This window comes from Hyla sarda, chromosome 2, assembly GCF_029499605.1.
Source record: "Hyla sarda isolate aHylSar1 chromosome 2, aHylSar1.hap1, whole genome shotgun sequence".
NCBI classification, from domain to species: domain Eukaryota; kingdom Metazoa; phylum Chordata; class Amphibia; order Anura; family Hylidae; genus Hyla; species Hyla sarda.
This window is the reverse complement of record NC_079190.1, coordinates 217,444,536-217,469,649: the sequence shown is the minus strand read 5'-3', so window position 1 is coordinate 217,469,649 and position 25,114 is coordinate 217,444,536. Positions and strand designations below refer to the sequence as shown.

At 40.5% G+C, this 25,114-nt stretch overlaps 1 protein-coding gene across 1 annotated transcript in view; it reads right to left on the bottom strand.

Moving 5' to 3' along the window:
• Window positions 1–25,114, bottom strand: part of KSR1 (kinase suppressor of ras 1) — a 206,138-nt gene that overhangs the window by 76,640 nt on the left and 104,384 nt on the right. Inside the window, exons 3-4 of the mRNA XM_056556364.1 lie at window positions 7,338–7,485; window positions 3,487–3,937 (exon numbers count right to left, since the gene is read on the bottom strand). Of these exons, the coding sequence (XP_056412339.1) occupies window positions 3,487–3,937; window positions 7,338–7,485 (599 nt within the window). The remainder of the gene's footprint in view (window positions 1–3,486; window positions 3,938–7,337; window positions 7,486–25,114) is intronic.

Below are 25,114 nucleotides of genomic sequence, written 5' to 3'. Positions count from 1 at the left end.
CAAAATAATTTCCCGACCTCATATACTGTCCTTATATCCCATCCTCAAATCCCGTCCTCACATCCAGTCTTCATATCCCAACCTCATATACCGTCCTTATATCTCATCCTCATATCCCGACCTTATATCCCGTCCTTATGTTCCATCCTCATATCCTGTCCTCAGGTGGGACTGATTTGTGATGAAGATATTGTAAGCTGAAAATAGAAGGAGACGTGGCTTTGTGGGACTGGGTGTGATTGGCAAGCTAGACCGCTGCACAAAAAGGGTAGATATTAAAAGGGGTGGGGTTGAAATGTGGGCATGTCTTTGTGTGATGGGGTGTGGCTTGCAAGCCGGATTGACACATTCACCAGGAGATGCAGAGTGGAGCTTGTGGAGTAAGGTACTGGAAGTCCCATATACTTGCATGGGACTTGAAACAAAAAAACATCTCTTATATAAGGGTGCAGGTAAGGGTTAATTTAACTATCATATTTTTTATTTCACATATAAGTAATATGTGTGCCAGGTATTATTGAAATATCTCCAGCCGTACGGAAGTTATGTGGGAACATACATTTCCCATTGATTTGCATGAGACTTTAAACAAAAAAAAACAACCCTCACAAATGGGGGTAGTTAAGGGATAAATTAACTATCCTATATTTTAAGTGGACATATAAGTTATATGTGACCGAGTATTATCGAAATATCTCCAGCCGTTTGGAAGTTATGCTGTAACATATATTTCCCATAGACTTGTATGGGACTTTAAACAAAAATCCCGACCCTGGCAAATGGGGGTGAGTAAGGGTTAAATCCTATCCTATGTTTGTTGATGACATATAAGTAACATGTGTGCCAAGTTTCATGTTAATATCTATAGCCGTTTGGACGTGATGCTGGAACATACACACACACACACACATTAGCCCTGATTTACTAACATGATCCCGACTCTATTTATCGGGTTATGCGACACAATCTGTGTTGCATGTGCTCTGCGACACAATTTACTAGTAAAATCCTGACAGTTTTCCAATTACACTGAGTATTTTCTTAACCCGACTTAAGGGGCATGGTTTGCATAATTAGGGGCGTGTTCCCAACATTTTCCTTAAAACCTGACAGTTGTATTTAAAAAACGACCAGAAAAATAGTGAATTACCGAACTTGAAAACCCGACTGCCCTGAGGTGTGGGGAGTCTGATAAAAAGTGTGGGGTTTTTGAAAATCTTGTTACTTTGTCCCCTTAGTAGCTTTTTATATTACATTTTTAATTTTTTCATTAGTTTTTTGGGAATTTCTCTCTTTTAAAAATTTTTTTTTAAAGCTTGGCTTTCACTTACTTTTATTTATTTTTAAACTTTTTGTGTGTTACCCCATTAACCACCATGAATGTAACGTTACGTCCTGGTGCAGAGTTACTTTGCTGTTATGATTTGGCAAGCTGGAGGTGGATCCTCTGTGTCAGAGAGGGATTGGCGTGGACCGTACCGGTGGACCGGTTCTAAGTTGCTACTGGTATTCACCAGAGCCCACCGCAAAGCGGGATGGTCTTGCTGCGGCGGTAGCAACCAGGTCGTATCCACCGGTAACGGCTCAACCTCTCTGACTGCTGAGACAGGCGCGGTACAAAAGGACAAGGCAAGAGCATGGTCGGACGTAGCATAAGGTCAGGGCAGGCAGCAAGGGTTGTAGTCAGGGGCAACAGCAGAAGATCTGGAAAACAGGCTTTGGACAACACTAAACGCTTTCTCTGGCACAAGGCAACAAGATCCGGCGAGGAAGGGAAGGGGAAGTGAGGTTATATGGACAGGGAGCAGGTGGAAGCTAAATAGACTGATTGGGCCAGGCACCAATCATTGGTGCACTGGCCCTTTAAATCTTAGAAAGCTGGCGCGCGCGCGCCCTAGAGAGCGGAGCCGCGCACGCCAGATCGTGACAGCCGGGGGCCGGGACGGGTAAGTGGTTTGGGATGCGATTCGCGAGGGGGCGCGTCCCGCTATGCGAATCGCATCCCCGTCGTCAGTGTCAGTGCAGCGCTCCCGGTCAGCGGGTCTGACCGGGGCGCTGTAGAGAGGAGAACGCCGCGAGCGCTCCGGGGAGGAGCAGGGACCCGGAGCGCTCGGCGTAACATTTGCTTTACGCTTTATTTTTTCCTTTGAAACACTTTTTTTCCCCAGTGTGACAGAATTAAATATTGTGCGACAGAATTTTCCCGACATGTGTGAAACGATAAATACGTGTGAGGAAAAAATTGTCTGGGAAAAAAATAACACTCTGAAAATTACCCGACACTCTTAGTAAATCAGGGCCATTGAGTTTTATATATACATATAAATTTGTATCTAATTTCTATTGAGTTTTCCCTCATAATCTTGAACGTGATTCAAATGTTGGGAACTTTTGACACATTGGACAATGTGCGCCCAAATGACCAAACAAAGAGGTTATTTATTTATGTAACGGAGGGCTTGACAAATTTGTTAGGAGGCAGGGATTTTTTTTTTAAATGACTAGCACAATTTTTATTTTTTTCTTTGCCAGTACCACTTTTGCATAGTATTAACTTTTTAATCAATTTTTATTAATTTTTTTTCCACAATATAAAGTAACCAAAAATTAACAATTACGGCGTTTTGTATTATTTTTACATCACATTAATGTTATATTATAATAGCTTGGACATTTACACACGTGGTAATACCAAATAGGTTTATTTTTTTATTTACATAATTTTTTTCAGAAAATGGGAAAAGGGCGTGATTGTTATTATTTTGTTTGTATAAGCTTACGCTCAGCAGGACTTTAGTATATATGGAGATGACTTCTATTACAAAAATTGGTTATAATCTAAAAGGAACTAAAAAAAAAAAAAAAAAATATTGGGCCGAAAATTTAATAAATTACTTGGATTGTGGAAAAATAGAAAGCCATGGCCATAACTCTGTTAAATACGGTAGCTAAAAGACACAATATAAAAAAATAAGTTTTAGCACATGTTTGCACACAGCATAAATAGAGTAAAATGCATTTCTCCATTATTTTTCCCCACAAGTTATACGAAACGGAAGTCCACTTGTGAATGTAAAGAAATGTCAAAATTTGCAAAAGTTAAAAAAAAAAAATCATTTCACAAGCATATGTACAAAATTACTTGTAGGATACATAAGATTAATTCTTAATAAAATAAAGAATATATAAAAGAAACAACACAGAAGGCTTTATTTTTTTTTATGTCTCCTTCCTATTCAAATACATGAATATTCGAAAATTTCATAAACCTGTTGTTCCTGGCTCTGCCAGTAGGGCATCCACCCCCTCTTTGCTTCTTAAGGGGCAAGCACACACGTCCCACCAACTCCACTTTGCAACACTTCTGCTGTATTCAGCTGGGTAAAATACAGTTTATATATTGACTGTTCTGTTTAACACAGAAATTGTCCAGAACTTCAAATGACTCTACTCCTATAATTCATGCAAAAGAGACACTGCACTTACTTTGTAGTTGGAACTTCATCTATTCTGTTCCCAAGCTGTGATTCATGAGATTTACTTCTTTTCAGTGTCGAAAAGTTAGGCAGCAGCTGCTGAAAAACTTTGCGGCTAGGTGGCGGAGGTGTCCGAGGAGGCTTTAGTTTCATGTGTCTCTTTGTCATTGGAGTGGTGGGTGGTGTTATTGTAATCCCATGGGGAGTCCTCAGTGTTAGCTTATTGCTTGGTGTTGATGAGCTAAATGGATCCTGGAAGCTCTCTGGATAACTATAAGGTCCATGTGATTCAGAAACAGGGATGGCAGACACAGATATGGATCGAGGTTGGTGGCTATTGGCCTTTGGAAGTTGAGTATGTAAAGTCCAAACTGTCCCCACTGGGGATGAGAGGTCATATTGGGAAGAGCTGTCTTTACGGGTTTCACTTGGATTCCACAATGTATCCTTCATGTCCCCACCTAGACAATGTAAATTCAACAGTGAAACATTGAAAACTTGACTATTCGTAAACCCACACATCAAGTGCATAAATAATATAACATATCTATTTACTACAAGAGTCCAAAAATGGAGATATCGGTGGCATACTTAAAGATCATACTTATGTATATCAATCCTGCAATTCACCAGTTTTAGTAAACCAATATTATATGCATCCACTTTATAAACTAAACCCACATGCAAGCTATGTTTACACAGTCCTTAAAGGGGTATTCCGGGCAAAAACATTTTATCCCCTATCCAAAGGATAGGGGATAAGATGTCTGATCCCAGGGGGCCCGCTGCTGAGACCCCGCGCAATCTCCCTGCAGCACCCGCATTGTATGCAGGTGCTGAATCTCCAGTTTCGAAAACCTCCAGGTTTCCGGGACTGGGGACGTGACATCACGCCACGCCCCCTCCATTCATGTCTATGGGAGGGGGCGTGACCCTATAAGACATAAATGGAGGGGGCGTGGCGTGACATCACGTCCCCAGTCCCGAAAACTCAGAGGTTTCCGAAAAAGATGCATAGAATGCGGGTGCTGCAGGGAGATAGCGGGGGGTCTCAGCAGCGGGCCCCCTGCGATCAGACATCTTATCCCCTATCCTTTGGATAGGGGATAAGATGTTTTTGCTCGGAATACCCCTTTAAAGAACAAAATGCAACTTTTAAAATGAATCCCAAAATAGTTTTATTTTTCTGTACACACAGGAAACTAAGATGTTCTTGGTAAACAGCATGGCAAAATACACAGCCAGTGAAAACAAGAAATCTCAAACCGGAACAAATGTCTATACCTGACTAGTTGCCAAGGAACTAGGAACCCACGGTTTTCTGATATCTCAGTCTAATAGAGAAAATAAGTCTGATCGGGTATCCTCTATTCTTGCCTATTCACTACCTGCCTGTGTAGACTGTTGCCAAAGAGTACTATACCTTACAATTTACAGTAAAAAAAAAAAAAAATTTTTATTACTATAGGTCTGCTGAACAGGATGATATGGTGCCGCTGCACACTCATTGATACGCCCTCCTGTTCCCGAAATATGTAAATTAAAAATGTGGCTTACAATTCAGGGAATTGGTCAGATGGGCATGAACTTAGTTTAAAAATGGGGGGTGAATATCAGATGACAGGCTTCATTAGTCAGTCAGGGCCTGTATGTTGTACACTGAGGGACATGTAGGCCTAATGCACTCCTCCTGACTGTATAATCCCACCCATCACCTGATATGCACAAAGTTATAAAAATTAAAGGGGTTATGCACCATAGGGTGATTTTAGTACTTACCTGCCAGAACTGGTTATTTCCTGTTGGATTTTGTTCTCTAAACTACAAATCCCACAGTTCCATGCTTGAAAGTTTGAGGTCACTTTCCTTCCTCCCACACATCAGCCACCCCACCCATTGAAACACAGTGTTTTCTAACCAGAGGGCCTACAGCTGTTGCAAAATTGAAGCAGGACAAATTCCCTCTGATCACCTGACTAGTGATGTCAGGTCTCGACGCACTGCAACCTGGGAAATCCGGAGACATGAGTAATTTTGTATGCTGGGGCAAAAATCACAGAAAAATTGTGAGACCACGTCACACACAGGTACAGACACTATATTATGAACTACACTAACTTTACAGCCCCTGTAGCAGAATCAAATAAAAAAAGATCCTAGAATACCCCTTTAAAGGGGTACTGCGCCCCAAGACATCTTATCCCCTATCCAAAGGATAGGGAATAAGATGTCTGATCGCGGGGGTCCCGCCGCTGGGGACCCCTGGAATCTCGGCTGCAGCACCTCTTAGCGAGAGGCTAACTCGCTCCATGCATAATGACGGCTAATACAGGGGCCGGTACATCGTGATGTCACGGATCCGCCCCCTCGTGATGTTACAGCCCGCCCCCTCAATACAAGTCTATGGGAGGGGGCGTGGCGACCATCACGCCCCCTCCCATAGACTAGCATTAAGGGGGCGGGCCGTGACGTTATGAGGGGCGGAGCAGTGACTTCACGATGCTCCGGCCCCTGTATCGCCCGTCATTATGCATGGAGCGAGTTAGCTCTGTGCAGTAATGACAATGGGGTGCTGCAGCCGAGATCCCAGGGGGTCCACAGCAGCGGGCCCACGTGCGATCAGACATCTTATCCCCTATCCTTAGGATAGGGAATAAGATGTCTAGGGGCGGAGTACCCCTTTAAGTTCACACCAATCTGACAGACTCCCTGAATAGGAAGACAAACTAAAAGCCCACGTATAATGGGAATGGAAGGGTGTATCAAGAAACTGTAAAAAGGTGTGTGATCAAAGTACCTTAACCTAATGTTTTGGGTGAGTTGGCAATAGGTCTTCTTTAATAATAAATATCACTGTATGTATATGTGAACTTTAGTATTAAAGGGGTTGTCCAGTGGGAATAAAATTTCACCTATGGGCAGAGGATTGCTATTAAAGTAAAAAACAGATTATATGTATCTTCCTGGCTCTTCGCAGGTCTTCGGAGTCAGGATGCCACAGATATGGCAATCACTGGCCACAGAGGTGTCTCGCCTCAGTCTGTGATTGGAAGAGCAGCTATATTAGCTACTCTTTGCAGCTCTGGGAGAAGAAGAAACACCGGAAAGAAAGACATTTGGACTGGGTGCCCTGACAACGGAGATCTGTGGGGACCCAGGAAGGTACGTATAGGCTGTTTTTATATTAATAGCAAGCCTCTGCCCATAGGTGAAATTTTATTTAGAAAACATAAAGCATCCTATTCCACATACTGTGATATAATGTAGATGGTAGTAGGTGGCCCATATTCTTTCTTTAATTATTGAAGGATACATTGAGCATATAACAGGATAGATAGTATTATACATATAAATAATGATTGTTCAACATTTATGCACAATTCATTCCTAGCTATTACATGGTAAGTCTGCATGAGAGCAGCACACAGCAGTTTGGATGGGGACTATTTAATGATGAAGACAAAACCACCACCATGTGATGTGCAGCTACCTGTAGCCTGATCTGTCAGTAGTGAACCAACGAGGCATCACTACAGAAGAAGACAGCTATTGTGTAGTGGCAATGCTGGGTTACTGCAGCTTAGCTCTCATTCACTTCAATGGAAACTGAGAGGCAGTAAAACCACATGGCGACTATACGATGTAGAGATCTCTGCTTCCAGCCGTGTACTCAGGAGCGTCAGGACTGGCAAACATTGGATTGGTGGGGATGCCAGGTCGTCGATATTGCAAACTTACATTAAATTCATAAATACTTTATGCCTGGAACATCCCTTTAAATACAAGAACATTTACTGAGTATCATTAATAGCATCTTATAGTTACATACTATATATATTATTGTATAGAATATTGCTTTACCTGACCACGCTAACTTCCTTAAACAGGTAAGTGCTCCATTCAGCCGAGAGCACTCTTCCGTGCTAGCTCCATACCTCTTCATGGTTTCTTTTACTTTTAACTCATTCATGTCCAGTAAGGCATCTAGTGTTAAGTCTTCAGGTATTTTCTACAAAGTAGAAAACATATACTTATTACACTACAGTACAGTAAAGGTGATGACGTTGAAGTGATAGTGTTGAAACTGTTAACATAGGTATTGAACACAGACCCACAAAGCTACAAGTATCATCACCATATGTTCATGCTGTTACAGAATAAAGTACATAAAAGGTAAAGAACTGAAAAGGAATGATTGGATCTTGAATGTATACATAGGATAAAAACAGTGAAGTTGTTGTGAAGTATAAACCACTGCCTGGTTTGTCACTACCTGAGCAAATCATATACGTTACTAGGTAGATGTATAAATAACACTTCCATTTTCCTATGCCAGAGTGTAATTCATATAGCCTTATATATGAATAAGCCTGAGAGATTTTGCAGACAAGTGCTGGGGTGTTGTGGGTGGAAGGCCGTACTGTACTGTTTATCATTATGCTTTATAATGGCTGGCTATTTTTGTCTAGTAGGATTACCAGACAGCAGCTGCGCCACTCCTCCGACTTCTCGCCATGTAGCCCGACCCCAGCATTGGCCTCCATAATCCCCATCCCAGGAACATAAAACTAACCCACTGACAGACAAACAGAGCCCGGTGCCAAGAATAAGACAACACAACAACAGGAGACTAATCCTGAGTAAAAACACAACGTGAAGTCTCAAATACTATTATATATAACAGTAATGGCCAGGACAATTCAAGATCTGTCCTCTCCTGGACTACCCGTTGTTTCTTTTTCACACAGCAATCTATAAGGCAAAAAAACAACTTAAAGAAGTCTTTCTACCACAGTAGTCCTATTTTGTATGAAACTACATTACAAATATTAATGCTAGGCAATAAAAAGTGTACATGTTACCAGAAAACCTCAGTAAAAACACTACCAATGTGTAAGCACCTTTACCACTAGATATGTCCTTCTGTAGAGTCTTCATCCAGGTCATTTGTAGTTTCACCTTTTAATTTTCCATGGCAGAGCCTTAATTCTTGTAGCAGTAGAGCCATGCATGTGTTGTCTGAAAAGTACAGTGTCTTCTATATGCCCTTTCTTGTGAGATCTATAAGCAGAGTTTTCTACCAGGAGAATCTACCGGAGTATTGTACAGTATTACAAAACTTCATGGAAGAACATGGTGAGCTGAACACTACAAACCCGAAATTCCTAGATCATCTGCTTTCCCTTGTGGCAGAGAAAGAGAAAAAAAAAGCAATACGCGCCCCTGGTGAAGTACATCACAAAGTATACAGGTGGTAGATGGACAACCACTTACCAGATGGGGTTGCGCTCGGAGCACAACACCTAAGAAGGCATCTAAAATGAGATTTGGAACCTGCAGACTTAGCTTGTCAGATAATCGCTTCGCTAGTCCGGTGGAAAGACGATTCAGGAAAATAAACTTGAGCCTTTTCCGGGCGCTGGTTCACCAAAATAGAAATTTGGGCACAGTTACAAGTCCAAAAGGTAATTTATTGCACTAAAACAACACGTTTCTGGTCCAAAAAGGACCCTTCTTCAGGTAAGGTGATTACAGGTAACAAACAAACAAGTGAGACACTAAAATACCCTTGCAGTGTCTAGTAAAGGTCACATCAATTAGGGTATTCACAAATAGTTCAAGGTTTTTGTTAAGATAATAAAAACATCCAAAATGTATTAATTAACATTAAAACAAGTACTGGCATCAGAACATGTAATAAAAAAAATCAACATAACTTTAAAATCACATTGCATATTGGAACAGAGTCTTCTTATTAGTGTGTGTATGGCAGGACTTCCATTATAAGCATAGCCTTGTGGTACGCCTGGTAATAGCGTATCTTGCGCTGTTGACGTAGGTGTTATCATGTCAGGAGCGCCGGGGAATTGGGGCGGGTATCGCTGATGTGTGATCTGTAATACTGGCTCTATATTAGTTATTAGTTTGAGCGCTACATCGCCGTAGTGCAGCTAGTAGTAGGCATGGTTAGCCCATGACATGTGTGTGTGTAGGAGGATTCTCTAGTGCTGCATTTAATGCATTCTGGATGTTTTTATTATCTTAACAAAAACCTTGAACTATTTGTGAATACCCTAATTGATGTGACCTTTACTAGACACTGCAAGGGTATTTTAGTGTCTCACTTGTTTGTTACCTGTAAGCACCTTACCTGAGGAAGGGTCCTTTTTGGACCAGAAACGTGTTGTTTTAGTGCAATAAATTACCTTTTGGACTTGTAACTGTGTGCAAATTGCTATTTTGTGAACCAGTGCCCGGAAACAGCTCAAGTTTATTTTCCTGAATCTGCTTTTCCCCTGTGGCCTCCACTGACCTAAATGTGGTACCAAAGCCTGTTGCAGAGGTCCTGCTGCTGGATCTATGCTCTTTTCAGCTATTCTACCTAAACTGAGCCAGCATCTGTTGCCCTGCCTTGGCAGTGTGAGCTGCTTTCGATTTGTGGCACCTTGAGCCGTCATCTCTGCACGGCATAGGACTGAGCACAACTGGCTGTCAGCCAGTGCAGAGTTTAGTTCTGGTTAATCTTGGCACTACATAGATGATCGTTCCAGATATGCCAGAATGGGAGATATGCTAAAGCATATGAGAAGGAGGATGTGTCATTGAAATATGGGAGGTTGTCATTGCAAGGCAGCCCCTTTATGCAACATTACACATCATGTTTTATAACTATAGATCTTCTGTCATTAGAACAAGTCAGTAATGGACGTGCTTAGGAATGCTGCTGCTTTCTTTTTGTGAAATTGCTATTTCCTGATGGAGTTCCCTCCAACTACAAGTCCCAGGATCCCTTGTTTGTAAGTGTGAGTTCACTTTTCTCCCTCCCACATGTCAGCCACCCCACCTTTTGCAGCACAGCTGAGTTATGCATGCTGTTCATGAAACTACAATTCCCTGCAGCCCTGAGGAGAATGATCTCATTCCCACCCAGCTGTCACTCCACTCATTGAAGCAGACAGGCTCCCTTCAAACCTGACTAGTGATGTAATGTCTTGGGCTGCATTGCAACATGGGAAAATCTGAGACAACCCCAATTTTGTAAGCTGCTAAAAATAAACATCAGGGCAAAGATCACATAAGAATTGCAAGACCAGCCATCAAACACAGGTACCGACACTATATTATAAACTACACTAACTTTACAGCCTCTGTAGCACAGTGAAATAAAAAATAAAAAATCCTGAAATACTCCTTTAAGATACACATACCATGTATATTTCACCACTTTCTTTTCCTTGTTCCTTCACAACTGCTGCTCTTGTATTCATTAAACAAGCGGAGTGCCAGCTTAGACTTTTCCAGAGTATAGTGCTGGTAGTAACTGTAATAGTCTTAGTGGTGCTGTAGAAGCCAATGGCCTGACATATCCAGCACTTGCACTGTTTGGCACCACTACAACGCTAAATCCTTTCCTTGTTCCATTTATTCTGCCCACTTTCTTTCAGGCAATTAGTAGAAGAAAACAGGGGGTTATTTAGAAGGTATAAATAACGGAAAGCAGATTAAATAGAAATAACCTTAAAGACCTTTGAGCAAAGCAACTCGGGTGCTCTGAATCTGCTCCCAGCCCCCTTGACACACGACAAAATAATCTAAATCCAAGAAAAAAACAAAAGGCTTAAAGTCTTTATAAAGTCCAACCCGAAAAAAGTTGGCTTAGTTTCTAAAGTTTGCAGGACACTATACATTATTAGGTTGTCACTTCATAGATAGACAGCCCTGAAGACAGTTATCGGTTACAGTCTGACATCCAGCACCCCTACCTCATTGCCAAAGTCGCGGGACACCTGCATATACACTTAAGCCGAAAGTGGGCGGGCATGTTGGGTTAAAGGAAATCTGTCATCAGTGTCACCTGCACTAACCTGTCAGTAAAGAAAGGTAGTGCAGGTGACACTGATGATAACCATACTTACCTGATCGCGTTCCACCCACTATTTTCCTCAGTATCTTCTGTTCATATTTTAAGCATGGGTGAGGTTTCCTGACGTCACCGCTGCTGGTTTCCGCTCTGCTTATGCTCCAAGTCTGGCCCGGAATGGAAGATATCGAGGAAGATAGCGGGAGAACGGGAACATGAAAGAGGACCAGGTAAGTATGGTTGTCATCAGTGTCACCTGCATTACCTGTCTGTACCCCCCTCCCCCAATAAAAGGGCATGTAGTGCTTTCTCAAGAAGTGTGTGTTATTTTAATAGAGAAAGGAGTATGAGGCTGCCAGACACAGCTGGATATACTTATTACAAAGAATCAAAGGATCTGACATGGTAAAAATCCAGGTGGGAAAAAAAAACATCAAGAGATTGTCTGGAGGTCTCTACAGACCTCAAATGAATTTCAAAGCACAGCAAGGATTAAGATGATTCCGTTATATATGGCAGGCACATTTGTCAAAATATCTACATACAGAAACGGGCCCCTGTCTACTCACATTAGCTAAAAGCAAACAAACAAAAAAAAAGCCTGTAAAATAGGTATAAAAGGGGGCAGATTTATTTGCCTTTTATCTGATAATGTATTCTATAAGTCTATGGAAAGGCAGCAATTTGCAATTCCAGCCAAAATAAAAAACTTTTTGTTCCATATAACTGCATGTCTTTTTGCATTACATAATGTAACTGACGCATCATTATAATCAGTGTCTCTGCCAGTCACTAGTTTGTGGTGCCCTCAGGGTATCACAAACCTAGTTTACCTCCCTTTGTCACTAATTGGTGCCTGCTTTCATCTTCATGTGTAACAACGGATCCTAAATGCATGTATCAAGATAAGAAAATTAAAGCAGCTGGTATTATCACAGTAGGGATGAGCATCAATACATGTACAATTTCATGCTGCAGGAATTCCACTGCACCTTTTGCTACCATTGAATTGCTGTACGTCCATTAAAGTCAATAGGCGGGAAAATCTGTAGAGATTTATAAGTGAATGTACCCTTTGTTGATGAAATTATTGCAATGGAAAATATCCATTAATCTGTATTGGGATGTTTCTGCTCAAACACAGAAGCGTGTGGATTCTGTTGTAAAAATAACATTTTGTACCTCCACATATGAGCACTATTAGATCTAAATAACTAGTCATCTAACCTGTAGTGGAAGTCAGGATTTATGTTTTCCAATAAATCTAATTTTCTCAATAATAATCTACCTGACAGCTATAAATATGTCACCAATAGTAGTATTTTAGTATAATAGCATTTTTCTTTAGCAACCTAACAAAATAGTAATAACAATAGAAACATAATAAGACAAGGTATGACAATAATTATTGGGCAGACTAGATGGGCCAAATGGTTCTTATCTGCCGACACATTCTATGTTTTCTATGTCTATTACCTGCTATAAAGTCCAAAATATTACACATCGGTCAAAGCCTTTCTTTTACAACATTGCATTAGCAGATACCGTACATCAAAATGAGATATCCAATGTATAAAGACAATATAGTATAAAGATTGGCTGCCATCATATAATCCTCTTTTCATGGTGTACCTAATCTGTGGATTATCTAGGCTGGAAAAGATAAAAATGACAGAACAATTCCAGGGTAATTATACTTTACAGCTTCTTCTTGGCCAACTCCAGTGTTATACGGGACACGGTACATTAGAATTAATTGTCAACTCAGCTGTTATTATTAATGATGCACATTATACGTAAGAAAGAAGAAAACATTAGCTATTCCCATCGTAGATATATAATATGAGGCAAGGGAATAAGAAAATGTGTACTACCAAACAAGTACTGGACTTCCTCTCTAGAATTTTCAGTGTTTAACACAGGTGTGACGATAAAGTTGTGTCGACACAACTAGCGGTGGGCCAGAGAACTGCACCACTATTGCAGACGACTCAAAATGTGAAGAAACACAGCAGAGAAATGGACATTGTTTTGCTACTTTTGTGGTTGTGTTTTGTTTTGTTTTTCTCCAAAATGTTCTGGGGGACGTAACTGTACTGTAGCAGTGCAAGTATCCATCTCTACATGGGACAATATTGGTCTTTGCAATTGTTATATATTTAAAAAAAAAATGTATCTTCTAATCAATGCCAATTTGTTGCATCAGGACCTGCTCTATTTTTCTTCTCAGTGACAAATTCTACTATTGTAGCATTTTACCAATGTAAATTGTATGATTGTTGATAAGTCATTCCAAAAAGTATCCCAATAATAAATAATTGGAATATCTTAAAAAGGTCATAAGTCTCAATAAAAAAAAATGGAGTATATACAGTAAATGTAAGCAAAGTAGAAAAGGACTTCTCTCCTTTTTTCTATTGTAGAACATATGGGCTGAAGAACAACATTTCCAGTACTAAAGAGAGAAGGCTTCATTCAGCTGCTGTCTTCAGCTTTCAGCTACGAGCATATTAGTTCTTTATTTTCAATATACCCGTACTGATGCTTAAAAAAACTTGCAGTAAGTGATCTGTAGATCCTAGAAGCTAAGAGACCTTTCAGTAATTCAAACCATATGTATTACACACACATTCAAGTCATATTTAGAAGAGTCAAAGATGGTCTATAAATCCAGCAGGTGTTAGAAGGCTAAATTAAGTATATAAAAAAAAACTGTCAACTGACCTAAACACCCTAAACTCTTATTGGATTCTAATCTAAGTTTTAATGACCACCAAACAACTCATGGTTTTTGTACCAACACCTGTGTTTAGGTTCTTACCATGGTATTTGTATCTACCTTGTCTTACCAATGTATGATTTGCATATTTTGTCAATAAAATATTGTTGGAAGAATGATTAAGGCTGGCTTCACACCACGATTTGACCTTACGAAGCACAGATACGATTTCGGAAGCTCAATTCACCTGAAATTGTATCTGTGCACAGACAGGTAGACTAGCAGACTACGATCGTGTCCGCAGCCCCATAATAATTAATGGCTCTGTATCTGTCAGTACCTGTCCGTTCACATATACGATTTAAGGCGATTTGAGCTTCCAAAACTGTATCTGTGCATCGTAAGGTCAAATTGTGAAGTGTGACGCCAGCCTAAGTAACAAATACAACAAAACTAAAGTCCACAAAACCATAAGCTATGATAAACAATCATCCCAAGAGATGAAATGGGGAGGAACACTAAACTTGGATGGAAAATAAAGAAGTGAGGGGCATGGACTCTGTTCTCTTACCCTGGCCTGTGTATCCTAACACATTTCCTCAGTTAAAGATGACACCAGAGAAAGAAAAATCTCATATCAAAAAACCTCATATCAACTACCATTACAGATGTAAATATAGACATACATGCTGATGAGCAGATGAGCAGGACATCTGACGCACTGCTTGTGCATGCTGATCTGCACACGGCTGAAAGGTGTCGGAATACATACACAATGCATTTGGAAAGTTCTTAGACCCTTTTAGTTTACCACATTTTGCTGTCTTGTGCAACAATACTTTTATCTGTTATTCACCACTCAATACTCCATAATGAGAATTACAAAATAAAATGTATTAAAAATTAAAAACTAAAATGGAAATTTAGCTCTGGGGCTTTCCAGTTCTCTTGATCATTTTGAGATGTTTCTACCCCTCCACTGGAGTCACCTGTGGTAAATTCAGGTGATTGGACAGCATTTAGGAAGACACACCCCTGTCTAAATAAGGTCTCACAGCTAACAATGTATATCAGAGAAAACACCAAGCCATGAGGAAGGAAAGAACTGCCTGTACAGCTCAGAGAAAGGATAGTGTGGAGCCAAAAATCAGTAGAAGTGTACAAAAATGTCTGCTGCACTGAAAGTTCCAAGAGCACAGTGGTCTCCATAACTCATAAATGAAAGAAGTTTGGAACAACATTTTGTAGTCATTTTTTATGTCATTAATGGGTATTAAGTGCAGAATGATGGGGGGAAAAGGCCACAACATTAATGTGAAAAAGTACCTGATTGCTGGCCCATTATAAAGGGGGACATAGGCCAGTTCGACCGATAATTGCCCTTTGTAATAGAGCCCTAAGTGTTGGAAGTTTTTACATCTACATGACTAAATGTGAAGCCTGCTGAAGTTCTGGGATTATACATATTAATGACAAACCATCTTGTCAAAATGGGATGCTGACTTATGCATACACAGACAGGCATGGACCAGTTAGACTTTAATGGCCTGACGGTAGTTAGCTAGCGACCATGTTTGTGTCATCTTCCAAACATATATGAGTTTAGCCTCAGACCCTAAAGTAAACCTGTCATGTCTGGGCAGGGAAAGAGTGCAGGCCTGAACTTACCCTCAGCCTCTGTCCCTGCCTACTTACGTAACCGCCCTAGGTAGTGGGTCCATTACCATGGTGCCAGTTCCTTTCTATGTAAGTGATGGCGATAACAGTCAACACAATAAACTACAAAAAACAAACAGGTTGGGGACAGTCAGGAGGCACACAAACTAACAGAAATATACTAAACAAACAGACAATAAAGTCAACTAGCCGAGTCTGTAACAGGAAATGTTGAGGTACCAAGATGCTAACACGAAAGAGAAGTCAGAAAGCCAAGCCGAGATAAAATAACAAAACACTTTTAGCAGCTGTATGCTACAGAGGAAATTCTTTTCTTTTTTAATTTCTTTTTTGTCTTGTCCACGGTGCTCTCTGCTGACACCTGATGCCTGTATCAGGAACTGTCCACAGCAGGACTCCGCCCCCGTGTGACGTCACACGGGGGCAGAGTCGTGACGTCACATTCTTCCGTCCCGGTGGTCGAGATGGACCAGCGGTTCCGGAAGCCGCTACAGGTGGGTGCGGCATGGTAGATCCAGGGGGTCTCCAGCAGGGGACCCCGGCGATCTGACATCTTATCCCCTATCCTTTGGATAGGGGATAAGATGTCTAGGGGCGAAGTACCCCTTTAAAGCCCATTCAAGCCTTGTGTAGGTCTACAATCTTGTCCCTGACTTGGTCGTAGTAAAGAGTTTATAATCTGATCGATTGCTTCTGTGAACAGGTGTCTTTTATACAGGTAACAAGCTGAGATTAGGAACACTTCCTTTAACAGAGTGCTCCTCATCTCAGCATTACCTGTATAAAAGACACATGGGAGCCAGGACTCTTGCTGATTGATAAGGGATCAAATACTTATTTTACTAAGCAAAATGTGACTCAATTTATAACTTGTATGCATTTTTCAGGATTTCTTTTTGTTCCTAATCTGTCTCTCACGGTTTTAACCCCTCCCACACCCATGATATACATGTTCGTCATGGGTCAGGTCCGCATCATAACAGGGAGATGTCTGCTGCTATAAGCAGCTGACATCTGCCGGTAATGGCGGACATCAGAGATCGCTCCGATGTCTGTCATTTACTAGTTAAATACAGTGATCTATACAGATCATGGCATTTAAACATTAAATGCCGCTACTCCCTGGTGTCGAGTAGTCCCATAGCCCCCCCCCCCTCCCCCTGCGATGTAATTGTGGAGGTTCTATGGGTTGCTAGGGAAGCCCAAGGCCTTACCTTGTCCTCGGCATCTCTTCTGGCTCTGTGATTGCTTAAGGCTGCCTTTTGCAGCCCTTAGCAATCGAGCACAGATTTAATGGATCAATGTAATGCAATGGCATTATATTGATCTATGTAAGCCATCATGAGTTATGAAAGGCCTCTAGGGGGGCCAAAAAGTGTGTAAAAAAAAAAAAGTTAAAAAATGTTTTAAAAAAATATAAAAAAAAGTTCTTCCCCTAATAAAAATTTAAATCCCAGCCTTTTCTAATAAAAAAAAAAAGTGTACAAAAGACACATATTTGGCATCACCACATGGCATGATCCTCCATGGTAAATGGCATAAACACAGAAAAAATTTCAAACACCAAAATTGCGGATTTTTTGTTACATCACATCCCCAAAAAAATTATAGAAAGTGATCGAAAAGCGGTAATAACTTAAAACTACAGTTTATGGCACATAAAACTAACCCTAATACAGTTTAATAGGTAAAAAAAAAAAAAAAGTTATAAAAAGAAGTTTTCACATTTTTTTCAACTAAATAATTTTTTTTATAAATTACTCAAGTTTGGGATCATTGAAATTGTACTGTCCCATAGAATAAGGAAAGCATGTCAGATTTACTGTATTTTGAACTCTGAAAAAAATAAAATAAAATAAATTTCAATTTTGCCCTACATAGGATTTTTTTTCTGGCTTCGTAATACATTGTATGATTAAAAAAAAAAGTGTATCAGTGGAAAGAGCAACTTGTCACACAGAAAATAAGCCCTAGTACAACTTTGTCAACTGAAAAAATAATAAAGTTATGGGTCTTAGAAGGTAAGGAGGGAAAAAACGTCAGCCAGGGAAAAAAAAAATTGCTGGGTCATGAAGGGGTTAATAAACTTGCCATTTAAATTACAGACTGATAATGTTAGTGGGCAATACTTTTTTCCTTCATTGTGCACTACCTAAATATGTCCACATGTGCCTTGACAAGAAAACAGCAGTAATAACAAATGAAGCATGCCGACACCTCTTTAGCATACTTAACCCATAAGTGTCCAAGGTTTCTCAGATGAGCCTTCAGGCATTTGGGAGTCGGCCAGGGAGTTCCTGCTAATTCAAACAGGTTAACCCAGTGCTGTGCTATAGAAACAATCCCCAAGTAGAAAAGCCTGAGGTGGCCACAACACATACTTCAAATTCTCTTTTAGGATATAAGGTGTTGAAGCAAAGGAAGAGGTTAATTGAGGGGTTATATATATATATATATATATATATATATATATATATATATACACTGCTGCTCTTACACGGTGAGTCTAAAACTCTACGGCAGTGGTCTTCAACCTGCAGATGTTTCAAAACTACAACTCCCAGCATGCCCGGACAGCCGATGGCTGTCCGGGCATGCTGGGAGTTGTAGTTTTGCAACATCTGGAGGTCCGCAGGTTGAAGACCACTGCTCTAAAGCTTAATATATAATGGCCTTCTAAAAATATAAAACTTCCAATAAAAAAATTCCCACGTCAAACATTAACCAGCCTTCAATAATAGCCCCCCAGTTATTGCTTGCAAAGAAAAACTTTCAAAGTATGGAGATAATCTATGAAAATATTATCTCTTCTGAATTCCCCAGACTGACGGCATTCTGTTCGGATCCAAGGGATCGGAATAAATTCCACTGTTAGAAAGATTACCAAGGCTATGGAAGACAAGATTATAGAATAAGCAGATATGACGAGAGCTGGATGAACTCAACAAGAGCAGCGATAAGGGGGTTCACAAAAATGGCCAATTTACCTTGAAGACGACCAGAGTGGCTTGATCCAATCCTACATGCGTGAGATTCCGGAGCTATGAAGGACTGCAGCAGTCCCCAGGTTTTTGCAGACTGTGCATCTCCGTAAGGCTGGCGAGTTAGCACAAGCACAGGCGTCAGGATTTCTACTGGTCGCCCTCCAGCGCTTTATCCTAAGCACAGTGCTGGCTGAACACATGACTGTAGAGGGAACGGATTCAACACACTAGGTACACATCCCTCTGGCACCTCAATGCTTGTAGCTCATTAATCATACATTCCTCCATGTATTTGGCACCCAAGCTACTGTATGTTTTAATGCAATGTGACAATACAATTCCACTGTCAGCTGCACGTCTCACAAAGCTCATCCTATGTACCCTATACCAGATCACATACTTCCCTAAAATGAACACTGCCCATAGCAACCAATCAGATCGCTTCTTTCATTTTTCACAGGCCTCTTTACAAATGAAAGAAGCCATCTGATTGGTTGCTATGGGCAACTGTGCAAATTGCAAATTTTCCTCTGCGCAGGTTTTGATAAATGTCCCCCTGTATCTGTGATTTACTACTATAAAAACACAAGGGACTAACATTGTCTAATACATAAAGCAAACTTGTCGTTTCAGGTAACTTCAGAATAAGCTGTGTGTGTACCTGAGGAGTATTTCTACAGTATATGGCTTTTTTTCACCCGATTTCTGCTCTGCATGCTTTATCTGTCATTTTCAGTAGTCCCTGAGCTAGTGGGTGCAGACGAGCCTCTATGATGTCTCCCATACACTTCACATACACACAGAAAAGGGGATCCTGCTCCCCTATATCTCTATACACACCCACAGAAATAGCAGCATTGAGGACATTATACAGAAATACTGAGCAGTTAAGGAAGGAAATTCAGCACTATAGTGAGATCTTATACTTTCTATGCACTGTAGTCTTATCTCTTCCTCCTTCCCCTCTCCATAGACTTCTATTTGGCAGCATGTAACTTATACTTCAGTGAGTATCCAGTCTTCAGAGCCATATACATTAACGTTGTTCTTTTTTTTCTAAAGTGATTCTGTTTTCTGCTTGTATATGTGTTGCTTTTAGTTGTAGTACATTATTATGAGGATACCTATCTTTCCGAGGAGAACACTGCAATTGCACTTGCTTTGCAGTTTCAGAGGAGTCGGCTCACCACACCACATACCGGGTGGAGAAGACAGAAAGGCAAGAATAAATCATGCATTTCCACTGCTGCATATTTACTGAGGTGAAGACATTGCAAGGAAACAGCAGATTGAACTGTAGGCAGTGTTTCCCCACAGACATACAGCCTCCAGCCATATACAGTGTATGGCTGGAGGCTGTATGCCTGTGTACTGCCCACTTCAGTGCTCCATCAACCGCTCCGGCTATAGAAGTAGGTCTCGGGACCGGTGCACCGAAGATGACGTGCCGCTGGTCACTTACCAAGCTGGCCAGCGCGCGTCTTCCTTCTTCTCTATACTCAGGTCCTCAGCGCCGTTTCCATGGGCGCACGCACGGGACATCAGTGACGTCACGGCGTGCGCCATGTCCCGGCGGCCCTGCGTTATTAAACTTAACGCAGGGCCGCAGGGAGTTAATAGTGATGGGGGGAATTGCCCCATTGCTACAGGACGGGCAAACACCGGCTCTGCTCGGGGCCCCGGGCCAACTCGGGGCCCCAAGCAATTACTTGGTTTGCCTGTCCTGTTGCAACCTCCCCCGCCGAACCTCCGGGACTGACTCATCGAACCCCTGGGGTTCGATCGAACCCAGATTAAGAACCACTGATCTAAAACATATGGTACAGTAAAGAACAGACACCCCATGACACATCCAGTATCACCTAGGCAGGTTTTAGGCGTGTGTCTCACTGTAGACACAATAAATGTGTTCCCCTAACTCTTATTTGGAGTTAAATTCACACTTTAAGAATTAACCTTTTAAATAGATTACTGTTGGACAACATTATACAGATCTATGAAAGCTTTTCATTCAGGGTAAAAACATATAGGGGAGATTTATCAAAACCTGTGCAGAGGAAGAGTTGTCCAGTTGCCCATAGCAACCAATCAGATTGCTTCTTTCATTTTTAACAAGGCCTCTGCAAAGTGAAAGAAGGAATCTGATTGGTTGCTATGGGCAACTGAGCAACATTTCCTCTGCACAGATTTTGATAAATCTCCCCCATACTGTTGGTTCCCTAACATAAGGAATTTTAGGGATCCTCTCGTCTGCAAGAATTTGTTAAAGGGGTTATCCAGTAAAGAAAAAAATAATAATAATTTTATATATCCACTGGCTCCAGAAAATTAAACAGATTTGTAAATTACTTCTATTAAAAAAATATTAATCCTTTCAGTACTTATGAGCTTCTGAAGTTGAGTTGTTCTTTTCTGTCTAAGTGCTCTCTGATGACACGTGTCTCGAGAACTGCCCAGTTTAGAAGCAAATCCCCATAGCAAACCTCTTCTACTCTGTGCAGTTCCCAAGACAAGCAGAGATGTCAACAGAGAGCACTGTTGCCAGACAGAAAACAACAACTCAACTTCAGCAGCTGATAATTATTGAAAGGATTAAGATTTTTTAATAGAAGTAATTTACAAATCTGTTTAACTTTCTGGCACCAGTTGATACAAAAAAAAAAAAAGGTTTTTCCTGGAATACCCCTTTAAACATGCAAATACATTTTTAAGGTGGTAAAAAAACATGTTTAAGGTGGTAAAAAAAACTTAAATACTGCATTTTGCATATGGAATGAGTTTACAAGACGTACAGTACAGAGCTTAGTATCATTTCAAGCTTACAGGCTCCGTCATTTATACTCTGAGATAATGCAAGGTAAAGATATGCAGTAAGCTTATGTACAATATTGTGGGAAACCACAGAAAATGATAGACGCACTAGATAAAGACATCTATAATATATCTAACAAACTCAAGTCTGCTACATCTGACAGAGCCAGGTCTTCAAAAATGCAAACGCAAATGAAAATGGAGTCAACAGGTGACAAGCCTGAGAACAGACCAAAGTAAATATCCAACATACCTTCCTGTCTGTAACCTCTCTGCAGAACAATCCTCTCAAGCACCTCAGTGTGACTGGCTGCTTGTGGTCCCAGTTAGACATTCTGACTGCTGCCTGGTGCAACAAGAGTGCATTGTCAGACTAATCTCCCAGCAGAATGTGAGCCCAGCTCATTCTTGTGCATGCTGGGGATGGACTATTTACAGACAGCAAGTGAATGCAGAGGGGCTTAGAACTTCACAATGACTGCAGTCAACTGGAGAGCCAGTGGTCAAATATAGGAGCCAGTCACGAAGCGGCGAATCAGCACATACTTGAGCATTACGAGTGCGCCTGTATTTGTGGCATGACAGAGACTGCCAGCTTCGGGGCTTTCCAGCCTGGTAACCTATTTTTACATCAGACTACAAATCTCTGCAAAATAGCTTTGAAAAACACAGGACAAGTGTCTAGGTTACAGCGAGGCATCTGGGATGATTCATCGAACAAATGCCATACAGCCCTCCTCAAATATGGGGAGCGACAGAATTGGCTTCTGTTATATGGGATCGATATTTCATTGCAAAAACAGAGAACTTAAAGGGGTACTCCAGTGGAAAACTTTTTTTTTTTTTTAAATCAACTGGTGCCAGAAAGTTAAACAGATTTGTAAATTACTTCTATTAAAAAATCTTAATCCTTCCAGTACTTTTTAGGGGGCTATATACTACAGAGGAAATGCTTATCTTTTTAGATTTCTCTGATGTCATGACCACAGTGCTTTCTGCTGACCTCTGCTGTCCATTTTAGGAACTGTCCAGAGCAGCATATGTTTGCTATGGGGATTTTCTCCTACTCTGGACAGTTCCTAAAATGGACAGCAGAGGTCAGCAGAGAGCACTGTGGTCGTGACATCAGAGAAATCCAAAAAGATAAGCATTTCCTCTGTAGTGTATAGCCATTAAAAAGTAGTGGAAGGATTAAGATTTTTTAATAGAAGTAATTTACAAATCTGTTTAACTTTCTGGCACCAGTTGATTTAAAAAAAAAAAAAAAAGTTTTCCACGGGAGTACCCCTTTAATGTAGATTTGAGCTTCTTATCAAGTTTTCGAAACTTCTTATAACCTGTGCTGGATTATCTTCTCTCTTCTGTATCTCAACATAGCTCCTGCATTACCATACTTATTCCTGCATTACCATACTTATTCCTGCTCCTTCTCTGCATCCCACTATTTCTCATCCTTAGAAATGTAGCCTATGGGCCTAAAGCTATACAATTTATGACCAAACTTGTTATGAATTCTTGTTTAAACTTCTGCATATTTGTGAGATATAACTTGAGTGTTTTCAACCTACAGAAAGTGAAATAAGTATTGAACCCCTCAACAGTTTTGTCACTAAATATAAGTGCTATTAAAATGGAAATTTTCCCTAGATGTTGGTAACCACCCAAATAATCCATATACATATATATATATATACACATACATACAAAGAAAGCAAAACAAATAAGCAAATTAGGTTATGTGTAATAATGCAAACTGAAACAGGGAAAAGTATGTAACACATAAAGAAAGGGAGATACAAAGGCATGGAAAGCCAAGATAACAGCTGGAATCTATCCGTAATTAAAAAGCAATACAACCCCTTGTCAGTGCAAATTAATATCAGTTGGTTCAGTCCCAACTTATTGCCTACAAAAAGGTCTCAATGCCAAGGACTTATCTCATGATGGGTAAAGAGCTGTCTCATGACCTTCCCAACCGTATTGTTGGATAACATAACAATGATGTTGGTTACAGGCACATTTCTAAGCTTCTGAAAGTTTCATTGAGCACTGTAGGGGCCATAATAAGAAAGTAGAAAGAATCATTTCACCATAATTTAGCCTCGACCAGGTGCTCCTCACAAGATTTCTGACAGAAGAGTGAAAATAATAATTTGAATAATCCATGAGCCAAGGAAACTTGGGGAGAGCTTTAAAAAGACCTGGAATTCGCAGGTACTGTTGACTCAAAGAAACAGAATTTAGTAAGAAAAATGGTTGTTTATTATAAAGTATAGGATTTCTAGTTTCAGAACCTCTGTTTGCTGTCAGTGGATAAAAGTACTTACATTCAGAAGCTGAAAACAGTCGTCCAGATCATATCCGACTTATACAAGTTAACAGCTGTTTATTGGGGTCCTTGTACATGGGCAGATAGCTGCCAGATATGAATGGTGATCGACTACACACAAGTAAATTGGCACTCGGTGAAAGATCACTTAGATGGCTTAAATATTGGCACTGAACAGCCACCAAATTGATTGATGGATTGCTCCTGAGCCATTTACTTAATCATTGTCGGCAGAACATCCCCCATTTTACACGGAGGGATGGGCTACCAGCAAACTACTTTTCTGGCCAAACAACCCCAAGAGATCGGCCAACAAATAAGAGTTTGGTGGTTCATCAGCTGATAACTTTAAGGCGGCCCTTTTCAGTAAAGATTCCCTGAACATGGCCATTATAAGTCTCTACTGTCACATCTAAAAGCCTTGAACTTAAAGGGGTACTCCACAAGAAAACATTGTCTTTTAAATCAAATGGTGCCAGAATGTTAAACAGATTTGTAAATTGCTTCTATTAAAAAATCCCAATCCTTCCAGAACTTATCAGCTGATGTATACTACAGAGGAAGTTCTTTTCTTTTTGAATTTCCTTTCTGTCTGACCACAGTGTTCTCTGCTGACACCTCTGTCCATTTTAGGAACTGTCTAGAGTAGGAACAAATCCCAAAATAAGACATTATATGAATGGATTGGCTATGTAATGCAGGACAGGACAGGTCCTCCAGAGTGAGTGAGCAGAGCTCCATTCTATCCAAGAGATAAAGAACCAGAACAGAGGACTCACCCTAATTCCCCAACAGTGACCAAAAATCTGCAGCACTCACGTAGCTGTCAGAATAAGAAGGGAATGCACAACAGTCAATGTTTCTGGAGGAACCACAAATAAAGACTACAGTACTCCCAAATAAAGCCCAAATGTGAGTCACTGCACACATCTACATGATGATATTTTAACTTTATTTTGGAGAACTGCAATCTTCTTTCTTCCATTACTTTCCTATCAGGATAGTTAAACACGAGATTTCTAGAATGGCCAACCCCTTTGAGACAAACTTTATGCAGCAAATTTTAAGCCTAAAACATTTAGCAAAAAAAATCTACTTCTGCTTCACAAAAGTTCACCTGACAAGCACATTTTTATGTGTTTTATTCAGATTTCCATATTTTCCTATTTGTCATTTTTAGGCCATTATGTCATGATCTTTGAGAAGTCCCCGTCAGGGCCCTGGTATGTATGCCCATTACAGCAATTGTAAAATATG